We start from the raw sequence: 27,650 nt of genomic DNA, 5'->3' as shown, positions 1-27,650 counted from the left end.
AAGTGTGAATATGCAGAGGCAACACCCTCAAAGAACAGTTATTGGTTTTGTAACCTTTTTCTTTGAGTGGCCTCTGCATATTTCCACTTGCGAGAGATTAGTGAGCAGTACCATCCCCTCAGAAGGTGAGCAGCAAAGCCACCAAAACATGAATCAGCTCTAAACGGCAAATCAGAAGTATTAGAAGTAACCAGAATTTTGCTCTCCCAGAATAGACTTCAGTGAGGGACAAATTTTTGCTTTAGGGACATATGGAGCTTTAAGCATCAGATTCGCAAACTGTATGTAAAACACAGCATGAAGACATGAAACAGATACTGTCTTCAGATTAACTGATACCTTCTGATATCTCTAGGTGAATTAATACCTGCCATATCATAAAAAGGGTATAAAAGATAAATGGGGAAATACAGACAGGATAGTAACCCATATAAAATGGAAGCTGAGAGGGCTTGAGAATGGAAGAGGTGAGGTCACTAACCAAATCACATTTCCCATTTTGGCTACAGTTTATAAGGATTAGCTATTTGGCCAGTATCTCACTGCGTCCCTAGTCTATAGAAATGGTTATAAGGAACACTGTTTCCACAGAGGTATGGTACAGGTGACAGCCTGACCAATAGCAGATCAGAGGGCCTCAAGAGATTCGTGAAACAAACTCCAACACCAAAGCAAGAGAGACACCTGCACTGGAGTGAATGCTCCCAGGGCAGCTTAATGAATACAGTTACCCTGTAGCACTCATAACCCCATCAATCACATAGCTAAGAAATCCAGTTTCCTTTGGATCTGCCATCAAGACAAAGCAATTATCTCAAGCAACCTTAGCATTACATAGAGTAACCTTCCCAAAAATTAAGTTATTATAAGGTGAGTGAGGACAGTTGCCTTGAGTATGTGAGGGTGGAAGCTGAAATCAAATCCAAGCAGTATGGATGGCAGCATCAGTTCTGGGCCCTGTTCTGGTCAATATCTTCATCAGTGATTTATATAATGGCATACAGAGTACACTTATAAAGTTTGTGGATGAAACCAAACTGGGAGGAATTGCAAGTGCTTTGGAGGGTAGGATTAAAATTCAGAATGATCTAGACAAACTGGGAAAATGGTCTGAAATAAATAGGATGAAATTCAATAAGGAAAAGGTAAAGTACTCCATTTAGGAAGGAACAATCAGTTACACACATACAAACTGGGAAATGACTGCCTAGGATGGAGTACTGCGGAAAGGGATCTCGGGGTCATAGTAGATCAGGAGCTAAATGTGAGTCAACAGTGTAACACTGTTGGGGGGAAAAAAAAAAGCAGACATTATTCTGGGATGTATTAGCAGGAGTTTTGTAAGCAAGACAGGAGAAGTAATTCTTCCACTCTGGTCTGTGTTGATTAGGCCCCAAATGGAGTAGTGTGTCCAGTTCCGGGCACCACATTTCAGGAAAGCCGGGGAGAGTCCAGAGAAGAGCAACAAAAATTATAAGACCTAGAAAACATGACCTATGAGGGAAGATTGAAAAAATTGGGTTTGTTTAGTCTGGAGAAGAGAAGTCAGAGGGGACATAACAGTTTTCAAGTATATAAAAGGTTGTTACAAGGAGGAGGGAGAAAAATTGTTCTTAACCTCTGAGGCTAGGACAAGAAGCAATGGGCTTAAACTGCAGCAAGGGAGATTTAGGTTGGACATTAGGAAAAACTTCCTAACTGTCAGGGTGGTTAAGCACTGGAACAAATTGCCCAGGGAGGTTGTGGAATCTCTTGTAATTGGAGGTTTTTAAGAGCAAGTTAGACAAACACCTGTCAGGAACCGTCTAGATTATACTTAGTCCTGCCATGAGTGCAGGGGACTGGACTAGATGACCTCTCAAGGTCCCTTCCAGTTCTATGATTAGAAGCATGAGGATTACTTGGTCAAAAGTTACTGATTTTCAGTAGGTTCCACTAGACTTCTGAAGTAAGTTCTTATCAAATGTTTCAGCAATCTGAACCCTGAGAAGACTCAGGCTGAAATCTACACGGTTACCCCTGGCTGAGGGCAAACATCCAGTGAACAGGAGAACAGATCTAACATCAAAGCAAAAATGTTGGAAGACAAAACTGCTAGCAGCCAGTTAGGGTTAGTGATGACATCTTAGCTCCATCACTTGCCCGCAGACAGATCTCTTGAACTAACGGACTCAGATGGAAAACAGAGGAAGAACAGAGGAATTCCTGATTCCAGTCCAAGAAAGGGGAATCTACCAACAACACCGAGTCTTGTTTGACTGCAGCAAAACTGTAGATAGTGGCTGATGCCCTTGATAACAAATAAGTAGTAGTCAGGATTTACTCCCCTTGCTTAACAGATAATCTGAATCTTAGGTCTCAGTCCACATTCATAGATTCCGTGATCAGAAAGGATGACTGATCATCTAGTCTGGGCTCCTGTATAACACAGGCCACAGAACTTCCCCAAAATAAGCACATCTGTGGTGGTACACAAGAACTCTGTCCAAAGAATCTGTCTGGACACTTTTTCCCCAGCAGATGGGTATTTGGTCTTGATCACAAGGAGAAAGTTTTGTATGTTATACAAACGCTTTCTCAACTCAAAACCCTGCTGTGTAGCTTTCATCTCTGACAGAGTACACAAAATCGTGAAAAGGCTGGAGAGCAAGGCGAACATCCCAGATCACCATGTGGAAACAGCACTATAGATAAAGGAATTCCCCGATTAGCACGTGTTACCCGCTGCATGCGATTCTCCTGGATCTCCAGTACTGGATGCTCAGCACTGAATTGCACAGCATAAGAACGGCCAGACTGGGTCAGACCAAAGGGCCATCTAGCCCGGGATCCTGTCTGCCGACAGTGCCAATGCCAGGTGCCCCAGAGGGAATTAACAGAACAGGTAATCATCAAGTGATCCATCCCCTGTCACCCATTCCCAGCTTCTGGCAAACAGGGACACCATCCCTGCCCATCCTAGCTAATAGCCATTGATGGACCTATCCTCCATGAACTTATCTAGCTCTTTTTTGAACCTTGTTATAGTCTTGGCCTTCACAACATCCTCTGGCAAAGAGTTCCACAGACTGACTAACACAGAATTGATGGTGCCAGAAAATCAAGGGTGCGGGACCTTCAGCACTGGAATCAGGCAACACTGACAATTCAGTTCTTTGCAAAATGTACTTGCTTTTTCTGAAATGTTTAAAAAAAGATCAACACAATCAAATTTATGTGGGCTGGAATTGAGCCTTGGAGAATTTATCTACATTTCTATACTCCAGTCATCAGAAGGATATGATAAAATTATGGCAAAATATTTTGTAACTATGAGCACTGTGTAACATTTATCCAAGTTCCTGCCACCTACAGAGCTATTGGATTTCTCCAAACAGAAGCAGTACCAGAAAAAACATTATCACCAAAAAAACAAACTGGAAAGTGTGTTTAATAGTGATTTGCTGCTGATGTAATGGGGGTGGAGGGAGAGGAGAAGGAGACTAGGCAGAGAAGAAAGAACGGAGGTGTTCCAAAGGGTGCCAAGATCCATTGCTCTCTCTCTCTCCTGGACCTCTCTGCCTGTTCCTCCCACCTCTCATCTTCTGGGACAGGCTGACTTGGTTTTCTCTTGCAGTAGCAATGATAATCAGAGGAACTGTTATCATTCCTCATCACCCAGCCAAGCAGTCAGCCATTCTACCCATCTCTGAAGGGAGCGCACAGCAGAAAACACAGGATCTGGGTGGACAGGGGTACTACACACTAGGTAAACTCAGAACAAGACTGACAGAACCAGTCACCCAGAATAGAGAAGGTTTCATCAGGGTCTAACTGCAGGTAGGGGACAGAAGCACAAACATGGAGGGAGAATGCACATTGAAGGGAAGAACAAGAATTCTCAGAATAACTGTCAGTGAGACCTCTGACTCCTAAGAATTAAGGGACAAATTTACCACACAAACAATCTGGAAGCAATTAGCTTGTCTTGATAAGAACCCTCTTGAGAAACTTCTGCCTATTTCAGATTTATTAACTCCCTGGTTACAGACAATATTTGCAGTTGCTGGTTTGCCAGCAGAGAAAATTAAATATGTTTTCTAAAAATACAAACACTTCTTTCTGTACCAGTTTGCATCGTGACTGACTTGAAGTGGACAGCATGTAAACACTGGTAGAATGACTCAGCAGTGAAATATAATGGAATTTGACATTGCTAGAAGCAATTTTGGGCATGTATAAAGAACAAATCCTTGCCTTCTAAAATGCTAAATGATTCTGGCATTCAGCGATTCAACAAACTGAGTAATCAAATAAAGATTCCATGCAAGGTAGTATACTTCAAACAGTGTTTTTCCATAAAATAAAAGCCATGTAACTTACTGATTTGCTCTTTCGATTTTAACTCCAGATTTCTGGTAAAAGACATTATGGGGGTGCTGCGATTATTTCCACAAACAAGCATTAGGAAATTCAGAGTTAAAGTTAAATTAAAAACAAATCCAAACATGTTAAGGTCTGGAAAGGCACATATTATGCACCCAAAAAACCTTAATTCTCCACTATAGTTATGCCAAAAAGAAAAAAAAAATTAAAGCACCTTCTAAAAATAGTTAATCAAATCTGGGACTAATACGCCCTAATCATAACTGTATACTCATTGCCTGGAATGACTACAGAGCAGAGTTATGGTTGTGGGGGAGAGGGGATGAAAGGTGAGCAGAAAAGTGTGGAGAGCACGGGGGGAGACAAGCGTGAGAGTACCCCATGTGAGGAGAGGAGATTTAATGGCTATACTGAAGACAGAGGGGAGAGGGCAAGGATGTGAATAGGGCCTGGATGGGGGAGAGGTTTATGTCAGGGGAGTCTTGTGTTGGGGACATCCAGGACTTTGCATAAGGTTACCATACGTCCGGATTTCCCCGGACATGTCCGGCTTTTTGGTGCTCAAATCCCCGTCCTGGGGGAATTTCCAAAGAGCCGGACATGTCCGGGGAAATAGGGAGGCATAAGCCAGGGTCCGCCCAGCACGATCTGCCGGGTCTGCAGCGCAGCCCAGCTGCCCCAGCTACAATGCTCAGGTGGGGAATGGGGGGCAGGCTCGGGCTTCCCTCGCGGGCGGGGACCCCCCTGGCCACTGGGGGACCTTTCCTGTGGCCCCGTTGCCCCGCGCAGCTCGGAACCCGGCGCCGCGGGAGCTGTTTCCCGCGGGGACAGACAGGCCAGGGAACGTGCTCGGCGGCAGAAAGGAAGCTGTGGCCGGGGCTGGGGGGGAGCAGGGCAGGTGGGGGGGGCACCTGCGCTGCCGAGCGTCTGAAGCCCCCAGCAGGCAGAGGATGCCGGGGGAGCGGGGGAGCAGGGCAGGCGGGGGGGTGCAGGGGCGGCAGGGCGAGTGAGGAGCAGGGGTCACAGAGACTGCAGGGGCGGGGAGGTGCAGGGGCAGGGCAGGCAGTGGGTGCAGAGGCTGCAGGGATGGGGGGTGCAGGGCGAGTGGGGGGCAGGGGTCTCAGAGGCTGCAGGGGTAGGGAGTGGAGGGGTTGCAGGGCGAGTCGGGAGCAGGGGTCACAGAGGCTGCAGGGACAGGGGGTGCAGGGGCAGGGCAGGCAGAGGGCGTGAGGGGTGCAGGGGCTGCAGGGTGAATGGAGAGCAGGGGTCACAGAGGCTGCAGGGACGGGGGGTGCAGGGGCAGGGCAGGCGGAGGGCGTGAGGGGTGCAGGGGCTGCAGGGCGAGTGGGGAGCAGGGAAGCACTTAGCAACCCCCAACCAAGATCAGAGCAGAGGGGGAATGCAGGGTGCTCAGAGGAGGGGGCAGAGTTGGGGCAGGGGCTTTGGGGCTGGGGCGGAGCCAGGCCCCCATGGAGTGTCCTCTTTTTTCAGTGTTGAAATATGGTAACCCTAACTTTGCACCCAATAGGGACTTGGGGTTAGGGAGCCAAGGCATCAGTAGAGATTAATAAATAAGGCCAGAAAGGAACATTATACTTCTCCATAAGACCGGCCCTCCTCCACAGCACAGAATTTCAGCAAGTGCTTACTTGCGTCAATCCCGTAACTTCTGCCTGAGCTACAGTATGTCTTTTAGAAAGATATCCCATCTGGATTTAAAGATCATCCCATACAACTGCTGCCTCGGCTCCAGAGCCTGCCAAGGTAGTGGGTATTAAGGCACCTGCGGCAGAAAGAGCCTTTAGAAAGCCAGAGACATTGGCATGTACGCTGCGCTCCCCCACAACCCAGGATCCTGCTTTGCATAGTGGCAGTCTGCCGAACACAGAGCCTCTCTCCCATATGCTGCGTTCCTTCATCATAGATCCCCATTTTGACAGTCTGTACCTCAGAGGGAGCACCGTGTAACCCCCATATTCATCATTTGTACATAATTGTGATATTTCATATAAAGCATGCCATGTAAGGTATCACAGGAAAGGCTATGATCTGCTGAAAGCCATTATTCTATCTAAATATGTACATCATTAGCGCATATGATGTTATGAGATTATATTGTATGGTTGTCACTAAAATATGCTGTGAGTTGGGGAATCACCAGATATTAGCTGCCCAGAAACAACAAAGGACCTAACCAAAATCTGGGTGGGGGTCAAACCACCATCAACAGCCATTGTCCAACATGGGAGTTACAATTCAGTGACTCACTTGCACAAGACCACACCAGAGGAACTGCTCAACCCTGACTGGTGACTTAGCAATGCCAACCAGATATGCCAGGACTTATGTTCTCCAAGCACATGGAATGAGGATATGAAATAGAGGTCAGAGATCGCATGTTTTGTCCTGTCTCTCCCCCTCATCCATGCTGAAGACAACGAGAAAGCGGGAGCTGAGGAGACAGGTCCCCAGGCTAACAGGAAGAGCCTGCATATGAAAGACTGTAACCAACCTGCAGTATCCAGTGGGGTGAGAAACTGCTTGGTCCAGATGTTGCCTAGTCTAATAAGGTTGAGAATTTAGACTCTCTGCTTATCTTTTTATTTTCCTTTGGTAACCACTCCGACTTTTGCCTATCACTTATAATCACTTAAAATCCATCTTTTGTAATCAATAAACTTATTCTAATGTTTATCCTTACCAGTGAGTTTGAGTTTGACTGAAGTGCTAGGTAAATGTGCTCAGTTTACAAAAGCTGGTGTATGTCCACTTTCCATTGATGAAGAGGTGAACCAATTAAACTTGCATTGCTAAAGAAAGGGTCTTGAGCAGTGCAAGACGGTATATTCCTGTGGTACAAGGCTGGGAGGATTTGGCTGGTGCCTCTCTGTGTGTGATTCGTGAGTGGCTCTGGGAGCATTCATGCAATCTGGCTGGGTGAGGGGCTCCACATGAGATTGTACTAAGTGATAACAGCACCTGGAGGGGTTTGCTGCTTGTCACCAGTAAGGCATTGTGAGAGAGAATCCAGACTGGTGAGATAAGGTGGCACAGCGGTTCTACAGTCCCAGGTTGCACCCTGGAGATCCCGTCACACCCATCATGCCCCCGTTCTCAATGTTAGAAAGCTGCACCCTGAGGAGAAATGGCCACCATGAGGAAGGCATGGGAGAAGACCAGGGATGTGAGAGTTGACCATAAACCATCGCTCGTGCCCCCAGAGAGGTTTTTCCTCACCAGGAGTCCTGCTTCAATGAACCTAATCCAGTCCATTGGAGTGAAATGCCATGCTGACAAAGCAGTGAACAGTCACACAGACGATGCAAAACAGTAACAGTTAGGGGTCAAGTAATCTACCAGTGAGATGTGTATAACGCAGGGGACTGGACTCGATGACCTCTCGAGGTCCCTTCCAGTCCTAGAGTCTATGAATCTATAATCACCCGCCCTCACTCCACTGACTCATTTCAACCAATAGAATTGCAACATACAAATTAGCTGGAGAAAGTGTCATGATTGTTTGAGTTAACTCTGAAAGCCCAGTTTAAAAACGACTGGAACTATCGCTGGCCCAGTCTATAATTATAATTAGATGCAACAATGGTTAATTTCTTCAAGTGCAACCTATGATTTTTCAGTGAGCTTTATCTATATGATTCACACATTGTAAAGCCCGAAGGGACCACTCTGATGATCTAGTCTGGTCTCCTGCATAACATAGGCAATAGAATTACCATGAATTAATTCTTGATTGAACTAGAAGAGCTTTTTTAGAAAAGCATCCAATCTGGATTTAAAATATGGATTTTTCAGGTTTTAAGACAATCTCTTAACTTTTAGGATGAGATCTTCACAGAGGCAGATCATACCCACATCTGCCTACTCTGGGGTTCTTGCACCATCCTCTGAGGCATTTGGTGCTGGTTCTTGTCAGAGACAGGATACTGAACTGAATAGATCTTGGGTCTGATCCCATCTGGTAATTCCTATGGGAAGCCTCTTATCTCATTTAAGGATAAGTCTGATGAGTGCTAAATTTCTTGGGCTTTTTCAAAAATTGATTTTTAACAAAATTAGCCGATGCATTTGTAAATTCTAAGAATATTCCTTCTATTTCAAAGCGCTATACTTTTAGGTCAGATAAGCTATATATTATTTCATAGATTAAGAGACTGAATCCCTGTTTGACAAGGAAAACTCAACTCAGCCTTCACTATGGAATTACAACCGGTCTGTCCTAGACTTTTTTCTTTTAAGATTAAATGCTTAAAGGTTCTTTTTTTTATTGTTGTCCATCCCTCTCCCTCCCCCCCCCCCGCAAAGTACTGAGTTATATACTGGCAGTGCAGAAGCTGTACGAGCACTCATGATTCCCACTGTACTCTTCGGAACAGCACAACCACAGATTTACTATGTAAAAATAAGAGCTACAAGGCCAACGGTTTCAGAATTTAGTGAGGACTACTTACATATTTAGGTATGCACATAGCCTGATTTTCAGAGATACTGAGCACTCAGCTCCCACTGAAGGCAATAGACAAAGAATAGATAGGGGTGTGCTATAAAGAATTTACTAAGAGTTCAAAAAGATTTAATAGATTGGCCACTTATTGTATACATTTACATTGCCACATTTCTAATGGCTCCATTTTCAAGCCCAGGGTCAAATCAAATTAACCACTCATGCAAGATCTATTATTTAATACTTTGGAGACTGCTAACAGATCTGTTTCCTCCTAGGTTTTCCATTTGGCTGGAAGGCTACAAAATGCCATTGTTCCAAGAAAGAATAGTTGCATAGCATGTGTAATGTTTGATACATTTATTTTTCTCTTTAAACAAGAAGAAAATTGATTTGTGATCCGACATCAGGCCTTCACGTTATCTGTTTCATAAATAAGATTGCTTTCTAGCAAGATTGAGGCTACTAGCAAGAGGTCTAGAAATGACAATTGTAGTTTTAATGTTTACAACCTTGATTTACATAAAATGAAAGCTTTATACACAGCAGACGATGCTTGTCATGGGAGCTTTAAGATTTAAAAATGCTGTGCTGTGGAAACAGGTGCAGCTATCTGATAAATGAAAATTCCTCCTGATTCACACACACATCATGAGATTTGGAAAAGATCATTCACATGAGCCTTTCACAACTGCTGAGCATCTTCTGTATTGCTACTGCAGGCAGCCACGAAAGTCATTTTAATGATCTGGAAGAACATTTATTCCTCAGCCATTTTACATTGGTGCTGCTTTTCTTTGATCCTTTGAAGTTTGGAGCCTGGTAACTAAGTCATCTCAACTTAAATATTTTAGTTTTTTCAATTCAGTTTATTGGTTTTAAATTTTATACGATAATTGTCCTTTTCTGTATGTGGATCCATTTTAAGGATTATTTTCCTGCTTTAATACCTACCGTATTTGTTTAATTTTTAAAGCTACACTTGGAATTATTTTAGATACCACTGTTGGGATGCTCAATAAACTCTCTGGTAGGGCTTTCAGCTAGAACTGACCAGGAAAACCTGAATGTTTTAACTGGTTAAATGTTCAAAATCTCTGAAGATATTACAGACAAAATGATTAAACCACACACAGATAATTCTCCTGTCCAAAAAAAGGTAAACAGTAATTAACCTTTACTAACGTTAACAGCTTTGTAGCGATCCCATAATCAGCCTATTGGATAAATAACCTGTAGAGTGTAATACCCTAGCCTTATAGGATTTTAACAGAGGATAGCAGCCTTGTTTGAATTACAGAGCATGAATTTTATTATGTTGCTTCTGTAACCCATATGATACTGCAGCATTTCACTATATTGCTCCAGGGGGGGAGACTAGGATCTTAGCTAGATATTCTGAGTATCTGCACATGTGCAGAGAGCAGAGCAGAGCAGGGCAACTCATCTAGAGGGTCCCAGAAACTTCCAGAACAGGATGCGGCAGTTACTGGACATGCTCTGTAGCTGTTTTGATGCTGTATTATATAAAGTTTTCACTGTGGGCAACCCACCTGGCAGGTGACACCCAAGTCACCCTCGGAGCGCTGATGTAACCACAGTGCAATGGGGGCGGGGGGGAGGATAGAAGTACAGAAGTTAAAGACAGCTCTATGGACTGAGTGACTGATCAAAGCAAGACCGAAAGATGCGTCTGCTGCATGGGCTGGGTGCGAATCTCTGTACCACTCTGGTTATGGGTTAGTGCTCTTCCAGCTTTATTTACCAGGGAAGCCCTCCATTAAGATAATGTTTGATCATTAGAGCATAAGGAAAGCCATGCTGGGTCAGACCAATGGCCCATCTAGCCCAGTATGCGGTCTTCCAACAGTGGTCAATGCCAGATGCTTCAGAGGGAATGAACAGAACAGCACAATTATCGAGTGATCCATCGCGTCATCCAGTCCCAGCTTCTGGCAGTCAGAGATTTAGGGACACCCAGAGCATGGGGTGGTCCCCAACTACCTTGGCTAATAGCCATTGATGGACCTATCACTGTGGTATGTTTTATGGACCTACAGGGAAAGCTGGCAGGGGAGCATTTGTTACCCCTAGAGGCTACAGAGCCTGTGGAACTTCCATTGAGCGATCAGCTAACTGGGACTGTATCTCACTTAGAGGGAGAGACTGGGGCAGCACTTAGCAAGTTGAAGGTTTGTGAATTCTTGCCTGACTTAGCTGGGCTTTTGGAGAGATGATGCCCTATAACAAGCTCCAGGAAATGGATATTTTATATGCTGATCCCAACCCTTGCACCACTCTGGATACAGACTACAGACTTCTTGGAAGGACTGAGACCTGCCATTTCTCAAGCTCTGCAGAGTCCAGGTGACACACTACATATTACATTCATGCCAGAAAGGCTGAAAAATGACCTCTGAAAAAAGATCAGAGGGGACGTGCTGTGTTGAAGTATAGAGAACGTTATGCTGAAGCCTTATATTTGAATGTTTGTAACAGAAACAAAAGGTGCAAGTCTGTGCAAGGGACACCAGAAGTTTACTGTCAAATAGCTTTTGTTTAAAATTGATTCATAGTATTTCAAACACTACTTAGAATATTTTATACTATTTAAAATGTCTTCTGTGTGCACGGTCTGATTTACTGAGAAAGCGTATAGTGCTCTCCCTTTGAAATTGACTGGGGTCTATTACCATCCATTTATCAGGGTTTTACATACAATAGCCCTGAGGTTTAACGCTGTGTAATGCTTTCTGAAAAGTCCTGAAAAGACTGAACTCTGACCTGTACTTCACCAAAGAGTTATGCTGAGGACGAAGGGGAGTGTATAGTTATAGAGAATATTGCCGGAGCATTCCCTCCCATCCCGGTCACACTTCCAAAAGCAGTCAAGCCATTAAAGGATGTATCAACTTTGCTTTCACCTTACAATAGCATTAGATATCCCCTCCCTGCTACAAACTAAAAATAGAATTTTGCAAACAATCAGTATACAACATGTGCTAAACTCTTCCCCATTCACATTTTCATAAGTACCAAAAAGGAAACAGACCCAAAATAGCGAGTTAAAGCAGAAACAATATTAATGAATTTTTTTTCATCTCACTGTTTTAAAGAATATGCTGAGAATAAATGCAATATTAGGAATAATACACAAAATGTTGCTACATTTTTACAGGTGCACTGACATGATTTCAGCCTCCAAATATTCTCCTCCTCAAAAAAATACACCATTAAAAAAAGTCATAAGACTACCATAAAATACTCTTAAAAATCATGTTAATGATCTGACGGGGGGAAAAAAAACCAACCTCGGAGTGAAGACTGAAATATATTCCATCCAACTCTCCCATTATCCATAGTTACTACAGAGATCTGAACATTTTGGATGATCTCATAAACCTTACGTGCCTACTACATAGGTAAAACAAGGATAGGTTAAAGGCAGAGTTTCAGATTTCACTATCAATCTTGTACAGTTAAGATCATTCATGGGATTCTGTATGGCAGAAGCCTACATTTAGAGAATTCTTCCTGACCTATAAAAATGGCTAGTTTAACATCAGACCTAGATGTAACCTTCTACAAGGCAGGCTGCCATTTCCTAACTGCAGCTCTAACTAGAGACCTTTGCCCAGATATACCAGCCTATGTTAAACTAATGCCCTTTCACCCTATGGTTATTTAAAAGAACATAGTGTTGAGAGAGAAAATAAAGTCATACTTACAACACTGGGAGGCAGCAGTTGGCAATGGTTTCTTCTGGACTTCTTCTGAAAATGAATACTAAGGGAAGACAAAAGAGAGTGCAGACAGATAACAGATTGAAAGTAACCTTATGAAACAGGATTTCCAGAACGTAACAAGCTTACGCTCTGAAAGTATATTGGCATGGGAGGTGGGGGGTGTTAAAGTACAAAATAATATTTTCCTTAATACCCAAATACAGAACATGCTCCCAGAAAAGTAAAAACTGGCACTATCCCATGCCAAAATATCTGTTAATAGCTGCACACAAGGCTTGGGTAAAGTCTTATCTACTTTAAAAGCTCAAGACAAAAAATGTCAGACTTGGGGGCCTCAAATTAGGCACCTAAATCCATATTTAGTCACCTAAAATATAAATGTCTACCTTTCAGAGCTGCTGAGCAGTGATTTCAGTGGAATGTGTGCTCACTCAGAAGCTTGACAATACAGCAATTTATATATTAGATGCCTAAATATGAATTTGAGGTACCCATCTTTGAATGCTATGGCAGTGCTGGATGTGGGAACTGGGAAAGAGTTAGATAATTAATGTGCCCATTAGTAGTGCAATACCCAGAACACTCTTTCAGCATAGTCTGGAAACATCCAACAACATGAAGGATTTTACATCTTATTTAACACTACACTGGAGTACACAGAGATTACATTTAACCAATTTTGGCTTATTCCAAAAAGGTCTGCTACAGCATTAAAGGTGCTCCCTGGAGATGTTTATGATATTATTTTGGCCGCCTCCTCCCACTGTGGACCAATAATTCAAAAATAATCCAGTGTCTGTCTGAGGCAAGAGACAGAAGATAAGTAGAATACTTTCTAATCCTATTAGGCAAAATGTCAAGAACACAACCCTCACCAGCCAAGAGCTGGGAAAAAGGGCTCCAAAGTCAGTGGAAGCTGCAAGTTTTGAAATATTGATTCGTCAATCAATGCCTTATACTGACCACCAGCAGGGCTATTTCACAATAAATGAGGAAGTAAATACAGGGACGTACTTTCCACTGACTAGCAATAAGCTGAATAGGTGATCACAATTCATGCAAACTTCTTTATCTACCGAGAATTTGGTGGATCACTAGAGGGCACCTATGTTCCACTGCATGTCTGGCACTAGACTTCCCCTGCTAAAACTCAGCTTTCAACCCAGGAGGTGGGATGTATCGCAGCAGAATTACTAAAAAGTTGTAAGTTCATATGACTTGCTTTTTCACTAGGTTCACAGATACCAAGAAGCCCTAGAGCTATTACTGGAAATGCTCCCTGAAGCCAGAAGAAGCTACATGCAAGCTATTTTTCATCCACTTATACACAGTGGTGAGACTAGGTTAAACAGTTCAAGACTTAACTTTGGCCTGAGTATTCTCAGTCTCCACAATGAATCCACTAACATACTTAACGGAGGAAGGCTAAGTTAAAGGTACAATAAATTTCCCCCGAACTTCGACACCCTACATCGATCACCAACAGGACCTTTTAGCAATACTCTCTTGGTAAGTAGAGAAACATGTATTTTGGTTAACACTGTTTACACCTGCCCTTGGAGGAGTTAACAAGTTCCTTAAAGGCAAGAAATTAAGTCCATCAACCAAATGAATATCACCTTGAATAAGACAAGTGTCCTTGGTGTACATTTTGCATAAACAGCTAAGAAACTGAAGTGTTCCTTTTTGGTTTTAGATAACAATGAATATAGCCTGGGGCAGCACTACTCTCCTAACTGCCTCATCCTGCTGTTTAGCAGAGCCAGAGTTTTACACTTGTTTTGAATCTAAGTACCATGCAAAAATCAATTTCCCCTCAATGTTCACATGCTGCAGCCTCTCTTAGAGCATGGCTACACTTGCAGATGTAGAGCGCTGAGAGTTAAACCAGCCCTCGGAGAGCACAGTAGGGAAAGCGCTGCTGTGTGTTCAGTGTCAGATTCAAGCGCACTGGCGCGGCCACATTAGCAGCTCTTGTAATGGCCACAGAGAGCAGTGCATTGTGGTAGCTAGCCCAGCAGGCAAGTGGCTGCAACCTGCTTTCCAAATGGGGGAGGTGGGGTGGAGTGTGACAGGGAGTGTGTTGTGTGTATGTGGGGGGAGAGAGAGTGGGTTTTGGGGGGGCTGGGAGCATGTCAGCATGCTGTCTTAAGTTCAGACAGCAGCAGACCTTCCCCCCCCCCCACGCCGTGCGCGCGCGCGCACACGCGCACACACACACACACACACACACACACACACCAGCATTCCACACTAATGGCTTGCTTTGTCCTGGAGCAGCATGCCAGCTGTCAGAAACAGAGCTTTGAAAGCGCATATCCACATTCCTACAGCCGATTCCAAAACAATGACAAGAGTGGCCACTTGACTTAAGGAGATTATGGGACGTTTCCGGAGGCCGATCAAAGCGCAGTAATGCAACAGCACGTTCACACTGACACTGGGGTGTTTCCGCCAAGGTGCAGCAAGCATTATGCTTCTCGTGGAGGTGGATTAGTAGGAACGCTCCAGCTGCAGAGTCCAGGCCAGTGTGGACGGGTCGTGAGTTAGGACACCTGGGGCTGCTTTAATGCACTCTAACTTGCAAGTGTAGCCAAGCCCTTATTCTAGCTGGCATTAACACTACACACAAGGGAATGTGAACCGCTCAATGAAAAACTTGTGAATGAAGGAAAACTGTAGTAATGACCTAAACTTAACTGTCATGGAAATTCTGCATAGCATTACAGTACACTCCGGAGCATTTTGGATCAGAATCTTAACTTTAATTATAGTGTTCGCCTGTTTCAAGTGAGGTTTACTCACCTCATCACGATCTCCCAAAGAGTTTATCTGTTCTAGTTTTTTGGTCCAATATCTGGCTTCCTCCTCAGGGATATCTATAGCAACAGCAAAGGCATCAGTCATTCACACCAAATTAGTTATCCGGCACGTTATTTTTTTAAATAAATTTGTATTTAACAGGAACACTTAAAACAGTGATGACATTCCAAGAAAACAGGATTTTTTTTAAAGCACATCACAAAGACAGCCTTCATTTTGAAATTCGCTGAAATGTCCTCTATTAGCATCAAATGTAAAATAAGTTTTAAATAGTAATTTAGTTCCAGGTCTCTGTATGAAAACTTTCTAGTTTATCGCTATCTAACCAAACACACACAAAGCAGAAAAGGAGGACGCAAAATCTGACTGTTTATTATAATAAATATGAGTCACTAAAAAAAATCATGAACCAGCTACACACTTGGAAACACAATATGATGTGGTCAAAGGCCTCTTCTCCCAAGTTCTCACCCCTTAGCCCCAGAAGAACAATGCCTCTAACTACCCCTTCCAGAGAGCACATTTTCATTCATGGCATATTAGGGTGTACGTAAGCATCTACAAACTAATAAAATCACCCCAGTTTTCCTTTGCAGGCCATAAACTGGCTGTTCTGGGGCAATCGATGTTACCTCAATGAATTATGCTAAAGTGACTGTGTTGTTCTGTGCCGTGAAGGTTTAACTTTATGGTAAACTAAACACACTGCTTCCTCTTCTAGAGGCTGAACTGTCCAGTTACACAATTAACATGCTTGTGCGTGTCAGCTAGATGTTTGCAGCTGACAGATTAGTACCCCTGGCTTGGGTAACTATTTTCTATTTCAAAATTTAAAACAATAAAAAACATAATGGATTGTGGAATTCTGTCATTTTCAGTGAGGTCATCTTTTTGAGGTGGGGACTGTCACTCGTGCTTGGGAGATGAACTAGTGCAGATATACCCCGCACGGGGGGGCCAGATTGTGTGCTCTGAAGGATAATTACTAATATTCATAATGCTTATAACTTTACATTTTCAGGGATGCCGTTACAAAACAAGAGATGGTTACAGTGGTGGAATTCCTTTTTTTCTGTGGCTTGAACCTTCATCAAGCCATAGGCAGCTTCAAGGATGTATTAGGAAATACCATAAACAAAAATGGAAAAGAATCAGCAGTAGTCTGAAATGAAGCTGATCAAAAGCAGCTGGCACGTTCACTAACTCCTGAAGGAAATCTTTAGTGTTAGACTGAGGTTTTATTGCATTACAATAGGAAGTGACAAAACCCTAGTTCAGTTTGTTGCCACAGCCTTTATAAATGTGACAATCTGCAAGGCTAAAGGAGGACAGCTATAAGGTGAATATCCAAGAAATTTTAAAAAGTGAAGCTCAAGCCTTTCTGAAAACATCTTGAAAAATGAAAGCCCTGTACTGGGACCAGGACAGTTTTGTTCAACACAGTGAAATCTTTTCCAAGGCCTATGGGACACTTTAGAAGTAGACAGTTCCCTAGACCAGCGTTTCTCAAAGTGGGGGTTCCTAGACCATTGTAGGGGGGTTGTGAGATCGCAGGCTGATGGCTGGGCACCCAGCTGTGAAGGCAGTGCCACCCGCCAGCAGCATCAGAGAAGTAAGGGTGGCAACGCTGTCTGACAATACCATGCTGTATAAGTAGGGGCACTGCCAGCAGATCGAGGGACGTGATCATTCCCCTCTATTCGACATTGGTGAGGCCTCAGCTGGAGTACTGTGTCCAGTTTTGGGCCCCACACTACAAGAAGGATGTGGAAAAATTGGAAAGAGTCCAGCGGAGGGCAACAAAAATGATTAGGGGGCTGGAGCACATGACTTATGAGGAGAGGCTGAGGCAACTGGGATTGTTTAGTCTCCAGAAGAGATTATGTAGGGATAGTAAAGAAAGTACTAACTGATTCCCACAAGTGACAGTGACCCCCTCATAATTTGTCCCCCACACTTTAAAATCCAACAGTTTCACCAAGTACAAAAACTCTTGGGTCTTCTGTTAAAACTTGTAAGCTACTGTCTGTAGAAACCATTGATTATATCTATCCTGTGAAAGATACTTTATTACTATGTAAAACTTACAAACAAGTTAATTGACTTTGTTCTTAAAGTAATTGATACAATGTAAACAAACACTATAAGCCGTTATGTGACTTTCACTTCATTCAACGGCTCCTAGGACAGCCCCCACCCTCTGTGATTAAAGGGCCGGGAGTCTCAAATGAATTAGCACACACCCCAAAAGTGGTGGAGACAGTAAATTAAAATATGGTTAAGATATGGAATGTATGCTAATGAATGCTTGATATACATGGATGGTTAGGGAGGTACCAGCCTAGAAAAGGAGTATCCATCGGCCAAAGAATGTGTCAAGTGGATGACCAGACAACCCCCGGAGGGTAAACTAGAATCCACCCCATCACCTGGAAGGATGAGAAACACAAACTTTGGGGCCACCAGGAATGTGCCATCTGCTGATTGAGTCAGCAACAGCAGAATGAAACAGCTCCCATAGACTAACATAGGAATTAATTCCTATAAGAATGGACTCAAGACTGATGACTGAGTCTCTGGTTCTGCTGCCAGCCTCCAGGAGCATCAGGTGCACCTGACACAGACTCGGCTCCATCCTCATGACCAAGATACCTGGCCAGTAACTTGGCACGAGCAACTTCGAGGCTGGTAACTATAACACCTATACAGAACTTGAATGAATGATTGTGTGTGTGTGTGTGTGTGTGTGTGTGTGTGTGTGTGTGTGTGTGTGTGTGTAAGGAATAAGTAGTGATAGGAATAAGTAGTCAAACAACGTTGTTTACTTTTATCTTTTGCTTTATCATTATATTTACAATAAATGTCGCATCTTTGCCTTATCCCTCTTAATAAGATCCTGCTGGTTTTTATTCTATTGGTATAACATAGAATGAGGGGGGATTTGATAGCTGCTTTCAACTACCTGAAAGGGGGTTCCAAAGAGGATGGATCTAGACTGTTCTCAGTGGTACCTGATGACAGAACAAGGAGTAATGGTCTCAAGTTGCAGTGGGGGAGGTCTAGGTTGGATATTAGGAAACACTGTTTCACTAGGAGGGTGGTGAAGCACTGGACTGGGTTACCTAGGGAGGTGGTGGAATCTCCTTCCTTAGAGGTTTTTAAGGCCCGGCTTGACAAAGCCCTGGCTGGGATGATTTAGTTGGGAATTGGTCCTGCTTTGAGCAGGGGGTTGGACTAGATGACCTCCTAAGGTCTCTTCCAACCCTGATATTCTATGATTCTATGCCACGCTTACTTCTCTGCAGCAGCTGGCAGGGAGCGCAGCCTTCACAGCCTCTGGTTACCAGAGCCACTCTCCGCTCTGCCTTCAGAGCACGGCGCTCTATGAGAACAAGGCCATTATGATTGCGTCACTTCCCTAAGCAAGGCCCTTGTTTTCATAGAACATGACCTACCACTAACAGCAGGAAAAAACAGGTAGCGAAAATAAAAAATATAGTACTGTAATATCTGAAATAAACTAATTTGTTAAAATAATGGATCATTTTATTATACAGGGCATGAAGAAGGGAGCTCAAGCTGATGGAGGGTGGAGAACAAGATTTGCAAGTGCAGGAAAAAAAACCAAAAACCAGAAAAAACTACAGTTCTTATTTGGCATTTGGATTTACTTACACTGGCTCAGAAGACATTCCAAGTCCCCAGCGTGTTTTGTGCAGTCAAGTTTTGGCCAACAACAGCCTAAAACCAAACAAGCTCCAGCGACATTTACAAACAAAACACCTTTCATGAACTTGAGCAACAAAACTTGTACAAAACAGCAACTGTGATAGCCAAAACTCTGGAAGCACCTTATGCTCTCTCACTTTTAACCACCAGGGCAAAGAAGCCTCACCATCACCGAATCTCTTATTTTTCCTGCATCTAAAAAAATGTGAGTGTATGATTGGCAAAAATGCTCCGCTCAGCTGAGCTCTATTCCACTATCAAATGATACAGTGAGTCATTGTACTGAGGATATGTCTGAGGTGGTGGAAAGGATTAAAAAGAGCACATTCTTTTCCTTATAGATTGATGAATCCACCGATGTTTCAGGGGCAGCACAATTAGTGGTCTGTGTTCAGTATACTTGGAAAAACAGAGGAAAAGACGACTCTCTCTTCTGCAAGGCACTGCCGACATATACTAGGGAAGAGGAAATATTTAAGCTCTTTGATGCCTTTATAATGGGGGAACACATTAACTGGAACAGCTGTAAAGGGATCTGCACTGATGCCGCGACAGCTGTCTGGTACCGAACGTGGGCTTGTCGGCAGACAAAGTAGCCGCCACAGAAGCCCAGTGGACATGCTGCATGATTCACAGGAAGGCTCTTGCTGGTAGGAGTATGCATCCTTACCTTAAATCAATTTTGAGTCAAGCTGTAGCAATTATTAATTTTATTAAAGCAAAGACACTGAATTCCCAACTTTTTAAAAGTCTGTGTGGAGAAATGGGTTTGGATCATCAGCACTTATTACTGCACACAGAGGTTCACTGGCTGTCGTGGGGAAGAGTTCTAACATGCCTGTTTGAACTGAGTCAGCTTGTTTCTGACTCAAGTGGATTCCACCCTGAAGAAGCATTTAAATGGCATCAAATGGTTGGTTGGCAGCTCTCTTGTATCTAGCAGACATGTCTGACATTTGTTTAAATGCATTGAATGAGTCACTACAAGGAAATGAAACAAACAAACATTCTCAAACTCAATGACAAAATATATTCCTTTACTAAAAAAGTGAATCTTTGGAAGTCAAGTCGACAACAAAAAATTTCAAATGTTTTCAGCGCTGAACGATCTCCTGGAAATCTCAGCCAGTGATGTCACCATTGGGAATATAAAAACACGTAGCTGAACACCTCCCTACATTCGCACAGAGTATTTCGAAAACTGGGCTCAATTGTGACCTAACCACATGTAACTGCAGAAGAACCCATTCGACTACGAGTTTTCTCCAAATTCAAATGTCAGCTTCAAAGCTCCAGCGGAACTGATTGACATCTCACATGATTCTGTTCTGAAGCAATGATTCCAATCCTAGCCTCTGCTAACCCTATCCCCAAATAAAACTGCAGCAAGTAGAGTGCTTCTCCCATTCGCAACTACTTACTTATGTGAACCTGTTTTTTCAGTTTTGACATACTTAAAGAATAAACACTGGGCAAAACTGAATGTAGAGGACAATTTAAGGGTCTGCCTCAGTTCCCTGGAGCCACAATTCAAAAAAATTGTGTGCTTCAAAACAGCAGCACCCCTCACATTAACAGTCCAGATACTTGTTTGTATATAGTTATGTATAAAGCCACAATCCTTGGACAATGTTATGATTATTACCACAATCACTGGAAAAGGCTTCCAGCTCCCGCAACTGTGACTTGTTGCCTATTTTTTTTTCCCCCAGAAAATGTGTTCCTTAAAGTCCACATATTTGTTCCTGAGAAATGTTGCTTTATGTTTTTTGAAAGGCTTCAGTGCTTTTGACTGCAGGGATAATGATAACATGCTTCTTTTAGTACTCTTATGAGTATGTACAGTAATTTGCTATAACTTTTGAGGGGTGGGGGGCGGTCATCACAGCATGAAATATTTTCAAAGGGGGTCCCAGCACAAATAGTTTGAGAATCCCTGCTCTTTTGAACAGGTTGCACTTTGTTGGAAGATACCAGCACACGTTCAATCTCTCTCCACCTGAGATAAAGAAGCTGCAAGAGGAGTTTGTTGATTACCAGTTGATGTAGAAATCAGCTATCATAGAATCATGGAAGTTTAGGGTTGGAAGAGACCTCAGGAGGTCATCTAGTCCAACCCCCTGCTCAAAGCAAGACCAACCCCAACTAAATCATCCCAGCCAGGGCTTTGTCAAGCCAGGGCTTAAAAACCTCTAAGGAAGGAGATTCCACCACCTCCTTAGGTAACTCACTCCACTGCTTCACCACCCTCCTAGTGAAACAGTGTTTCCTAATATCCAACCTAGACCTCCACCCCTGCAACTTGAGACCATTGCTCCTTGTTCTGTCATCTGCCACCACTGAGAACAGCCGAGCTCCATCCTCTTTGGAACCCCCCTTCAGGTAGTTGAAGGCTGCTATCAAATCCCCCCTCATTCTTCTCTTCTGGAGACTAAACAATCCCAGTTCCCTCAGCCTCTCCTCGTAAGTCATGTGCCCCAGACCCCTGATAATTTTCAATGCTCTCCGCTGCACTCTCTCCAATTTGTCCACATCCTTTCTGTAGTGGGGGGCCCAAAACTGGACGCAATACTCCAGATGTGACCTCATCAGTGTCGAATAGAGAGGAATAATCACTTCCCTTGATCTGTTGGCAATGCTCCTACTAATGCAGCCCAATATACCGCTAACCTTTGTGATCAATGAAGTGGGGGATAGCTCCCTTTGCTGGACACCCAGACAGCCAGTTAGCTGTAAAATCCCTCATGGTAGCTGTTCTCTGCTTGCTTTACCCGTAAAGGGTTAAAAGTCCCGCAGGTAAAGAAAAGGAAGTGGACATCTGACCAAAAGAGCCAAAGGGAAGTTAGAACTTTTTTAAATTGGGAAAGAAACTTTCCCTTTGTCTGTTGTTCTCTTTGGGCTGAAGAGACAGGCAGCAGGAATGCTGTGTAAAGTTTGAACCAGATATGAAAACCATCAGATCATATCTAGAACTACTTTTAACAACCCAAATAAGTAAGTAAATTAGGAATGTTTAGGAAGACACGATTAGGTTTATTTCTGTTTATTTTTTTTAAGGCTTGTGAACTCCTCTTTGCTAACCCCAGACGCTTTTGTTTGCTTATAACCTTTAAGCTAACCCCCAAGAAAGCTAACCCCCCAAGAAAGCTATTTTGGGTGCTTAATTTTTGGAATTGCTCTTTTAAAATCTAGCAAAAGCCTACATTCCAGATGTATTTTCTTCCTTTTTGTTTTTAAGAACAGGATTGGATTTTTAGTGTCCTAAGAGGTTTGTGCATGTTTGATTACCTGGTTGCAACAGCTAATTTCGTTTGTTTTCTTTTTCAGCTCTTCCCCGGAACAGGGGTGAAAGGGCTTGAGGGTACCCCACAGGGAGAAATTCCCAAGTGCTCCTTCCTCGGTCCAAGGGTTTGGGGGTTTTTTGCATTTGGGTGGTGGCAGCGTTTAGTGGCAAGCCAAGGTCAGAGAAAAGCCCTGGGAGTTTAATACAAGCCTGGAATGGCAAGTATTAATTTTTAAAATCGTTGTGAGCCCCCACCTTCTGTACTCAAAGTGACAGAGTGGGGATTCAGCCGTGACAGCCTTCTTGGCAACAAGGGCACACTGCTGACTCATATCCAGCTTCTTATCCACTGTAATCCCCAAGTCCTTTTCTGCAGAACTGCTGCTTAGCCAGTCGGTCCCCAGCCTGTAGCAGTGCATTGGATTCTTCCGTCCTAAGTGCAGGACTCTGCACTTGTCCTTGTTGAACCTGAGATTTCTTTTGGCCCAATCCTCCAATTTGTCTAGGTCACTCTGGATCCTATCCCTACCCTCCAGCATATCTACTTCTCCCCCCGGCAGCTTAGTGTCATCCATAAACTTGGTGAAGGTGCAATCCCATCATCCAGATCATTAATAAAGATGTTGAATAAAACCGGCCCCCAGACCAACCACTGAGGCACTCCGCTTGATACCAGCTGCCAACTAGACATCAAGCTGCTGTTCACTACCCGTTGAGCCCGACGATCTAGCAGCTTTCCATCTACCTTATAGTCCATTCATCCAATCCATACTACTTTGGCAAAGCTTTTGATACCGTCTCCCACAGTATTCTTGCCAGGAAGTTAAAGTCAAGATATATCACATCCACCGCTTTCCCCAGATCCACAGAGCCAGTTATCTCATCATAGAAAGCGATCAGGTTGGTCAGGCATTACTTGCCCTTGGTGAATCCATGTTGACAGTTCCTGATCACCTTCCTCTCCTCCAAGTGCTTCAAAATGGTTTCCTTGAGGACCTGATCCATGACTTTTCCAGGGACTGAGGTGAGTGACCGGTCTGTAGTTCCCCGGATTCTCCTCCTTCTCTGAGCTATCACTTAGTGTGTAATGGAATGAGGCAGCACTACAGACTGACACAGATAACACCTCTGTGCAGTACAGGATGGACATGGTGTTGCACATCTTAGCCATGTCAAAAGCCCTAGTAGTTTTCTCAAGTTCCCATTACTGTCCAGGTTTGCCCGGCTTGTCTTAGTGTTACTCCACTCAAATTCAGGAGAAGAGAGAGTGTTCAGTCTTGTTTGAAAGAATAAGATACCATTCAGACCAAACCTTGGACTAGATAGAATCACAGAATATCAGGGTTGGAAGGGACCTCAGGAGGTCATCTAGTGCAACCCCCTGCTCAAAGCAGGACCAATCCCCAACTAAATCCCCTAAATGGCCCTCCTCAAGGATTGAACTCACAACCCTGGGTCTAGCAGGCCAATGCTCAATGGGATACAGTCCTCTATTATCCAAGTGAAACTGGCAACTCCTCAGCCATGTTTCAAGTTTGAGCCACCAAACCAAGTTATAAAAACAGCAAAATGGGCCGCATGGCAATATAACAAAGCACTATAATAAAACGTATTGAATGAAGATGTGAAACCAAATTAGATATTAAAAGAAATGTGGAATCTGAACCCTTTATCTATGGTTTGTTAGCTTCAAATTAAATTACTTTATTTTTACATTCATTAAATGTATTGTTTGGTTGTGTTTTATTTTAATTATTTAATTTTAATTTATTTATTTTGCATTTATTTATTTATTTTGGAATCTGATTTTATTTTAGCTCACAGTAAATGAGCAACAATATACAAACCAAGTATTTGTACTGTAAAGTGTTTTTCAAATGGATCATTAATATGACAGTGATATGCAAAATACACACATTGTTGTATTGACAAAAGAGTTTTCTTTTTTGTTCAGTTTATATAAAAACAGGGTTTTGGGTTTTTTAATATTACTCATTTTGTCCACTGACTGTGCACCTAATCAGGTAATAACAATTTTCGGCCTTAGAGATCTCCACCCATCCAGGTTTTTGTTCCAACCAGCAAATAGTTGTTTTTCTTAAAATCCACTGGTTTGCATTGCATATAGAATTCTCACATGCCTTAGACTTTAGTATGAATTAGGATATTTAAGTGTTTCATATGCAATAGTAAGCAGTGTACCTTTTAAAACTATTAAGTGCTGGTTTGATTAAAAACCTGGACTGTTGGATGTTGCCAAGGCCTAAAGATGAGAGTCCCTGACGTAAGCAATGACCTAACACAGCACCTGAAAAGTCTCACTCAGCCTTGAATCTCACTCTTTGGGGCTGTAAATCTCACTCTTAAGGACAGCGAACCCTTGGAATCCCTGTAAGCCATGAGCTATTGCTAGGCAACTCCAGCAATGGGCTAGCAGACCAACCCACAGACATTAGACGCCTGAAAGGAAAGACTAAAGAAAAAAAAGAGCTAAGAGAGTCTGTTTGAACAGAGAGAAGCACAGAACTGTTGCTTCATCTACATGGTAGACAAACTGAAGTACAGTGATTATTAGCAGCAGGACCATGACCAAAAGTTTTTATCCAGGATGTAGGGCAATGAACCCTAAAAGCCTTCTCAAGATGGCAGAGGTGAAAAGCAAGGAGAATACCTTAAGTCTAGCAGCAAGAAAAAACACAACACGCCTTTTGCTTGTTAAAGCAGTGTTCCTTCTGGGGTTCTGCAAAGTCTTCAAGAAAAAAACATTTCCATAACGCCAAATGGGTGACCCAGACATGATACAGAGAACAGAGTCCTATTCCTTCGGTGCAAATGTGCATTGTCTGTCTAAAGTAACTAATGGGAAATGAAGGAATAGAAAAGAAAGGAAGTGCATTGTCCAACAAAAGTAGAGCACACTCCATCTTCTATTTTTGGAAAGCTGCTAACTAAGGGCTTTGCTCAAATTTACCACATGGTACTTAAGCAAGCAAATATGCTCACACACCCACACCTCACTCCATTCTTATCCATTTTATTGTATTTGGGAGATCTTCACCTGGGGAACAAAATGAGATGCACATTCCCAGGAGATATTTAGGAATATTGTCTCTCTTCTCAAAGCCATTATATTCTCTGCTCCCACAAGGGGAGATCTCGCCCCCACCCCTTGCTATTTTTGCCTTTTCAGCCATTTTCAGTATCTCCTGTGGCAGGCCTAACTACAGTACATTGATGGGGGGAAACCTAAGCTCAGAAAAACAGTAGTGCTGTTTACTCTGATAGGCAGAGGGTTACTCAGGAAACAGAAACCCTGAAACCACTAAAGTTGATGCTCAAAAATCCTGCAGTTTCACAGAAAGTTCATATTTCAAGTTTGAACCAAGGAAACATTTAACAAGAGGTTCACCTCATGCACTCAGAATGTATGGCTGGATTTCAACATGATAAAGAAATACATTACTTACAAGGATTTTAGAAGGAGTCTCATTAATTTTGTATTGTAAATTTAGTTTGTGTCTCCACATGTTCTCTAAAACTTAACTATGATAAGCATTCTTGGAAGAAATACAAACAAATGAATTAAGATAACTGAAGGAGAATGGATTTTCAGGTAATGTACTTGACACAACCTAAATTGATTATTACCTGCAACAGCTGACTGAACCACAACCACTTAAAAGAGCACAGAGTGCTGCTGTAGCTGCTTGCAGACATCAAGCGGTTCAGAGGATCTCTGAACTCAGGAGTTGGCAGGTTAAATGAAGGAACAAATATTTCACTTTTTAAAACGTGAACAGACTTAAAAGGGATTTTCTAACTGTTTGGGATTCTACACATTTGTAAAGTCAAAAGAGAATTGTAATTCACTTATCTTCACTTTTCTGTTATAAACCCTGCTCCTCAGATATTTATGTTGTGCTCATAAAGTTAAAATTGTGGTGGATTCTCCATCACTGACCATTTTTAAATCAAAATTGGATGTTCTTCTAAAAGATCTGCTCTAGCAATTACTTTCGTGAAGTTCTCTGGCCTGTGCTCTACGGGAGGTCAGACTAGATCGGGGTGGGCAAACTTTTTGGCCCGAGGGCCACATCTGGGTGTGGAAATTGCATGCAGGGCCATGAATGTAGGGCTGGGGTGCGGGAGGGAGTGTGGTTTACAGAAAGGGGCTCAGGGCAGGGGGTTGGGGCACAGGATAGGCATGAGGAGTGCAGGAGGGGGCTCAGGCCAGGGGTGGGGCACAGGAGGAGTGCGGGGTATATGAGGGGGCTCAGGGCAGGGGGTGGGGTGCAGGAGGGGGTGAGGAGTGTGAGAGGGGGCTCAGGGCAGCAGGTTGGGGTGCAGGATGCAGGAGGGGGCTCAGGGCAGCAGGTTGGGGTGCAGGATGCAGGAGGGGGCTCAGGGCAGGGGGTTTGGGTGCAGGGGGCAGGAGGGCTTCAGGCTGTGGGCTCCGGCCCGGCGCCACTTACCTGGAGTGGCTCTGGGGTGGCATCAGTGCACAGCAGGGCTAAGACAGGCTCCCTGCTTGCCTTGGGCCCCCGCCACGCCGCTCCCGGAAGCGGCCAGAATCACGTCCCTGCGGCCCCTGGGGGAGGAGGGTGCAGAGGGCTCCGTATACTTCCCTCCCCTGCTGGTACCTCCCCTGAAGCTCCCATTGACCGCGGTTCCCCGTTCCTGGCCAATGGGAGCTGCGGGGGGCAGTGCCTGGAGGTGAGGGCAGAGCACAGAGCTCTCTGCCCCCCCCCCAAAGGGCCGCAGGGACATGGTGCCGGCTGCTTCCAGCAGCGGCGCGGGTCCCGCAGCGTCACAGGGGTGGCAATCCCACAGCCCAGATCCAAAGCCCTGATGGGCCAGATCCGGCCCACAGGCCGTAGTTTGCCCAACTCTGAACTAGATGATCACAGCGGTCCCTTCTGACCTATGAATCCATGAACCTATGAATTATGACACCTGTGTTAAGGCCTAAACTTACTCTGATCTATTATCATCATTTAAATTAAATAAAACAAAACATTATGCGTTACATGTTTGCTGCCAAAGTTTTAAAGAAAGTCAAACTGGTAGAAACCACTAACCACTTAATCAATTTGTCAAAGTGCTATTTCTGCTTTTGACAACAGCCGCCTCTTCTGCGGGTGCAGAGTTTATGTAACTAGTTCAGTTTAGTAATTAGTACATTCAAAGTTAAAAGACAAGAAAGAGAAAGTTCTTCAAGATGTATGATCCCTATCTGTATTCC

General features: G+C 43.6%; 1 protein-coding gene across 3 annotated transcripts in view; it reads right to left on the bottom strand.

Moving 5' to 3' along the window:
• The window catches only part of UNC13B (unc-13 homolog B), a 380,304-nt gene that overhangs the window by 261,642 nt on the left and 91,012 nt on the right, over positions 1–27,650 (bottom strand). For all 3 annotated transcript variants that reach the window (XM_054031597.1, XM_054031595.1, XM_054031596.1), the window contains exons 6-7: positions 15,379–15,452; positions 12,556–12,613 (exon numbers count right to left, since the gene is read on the bottom strand). In XM_054031597.1, the coding sequence (XP_053887572.1) occupies positions 12,556–12,613; positions 15,379–15,452 (132 nt within the window). The remainder of the gene's footprint in view (positions 1–12,555; positions 12,614–15,378; positions 15,453–27,650) is intronic.

This window comes from Malaclemys terrapin, chromosome 6, assembly GCF_027887155.1.
Source record: "Malaclemys terrapin pileata isolate rMalTer1 chromosome 6, rMalTer1.hap1, whole genome shotgun sequence".
Taxonomy (NCBI): Eukaryota; Metazoa; Chordata; order Testudines; family Emydidae; genus Malaclemys; species Malaclemys terrapin.
Note: the sequence above shows the minus strand (reverse complement) of the source record. Positions and strands in the feature narration are given on the sequence as shown.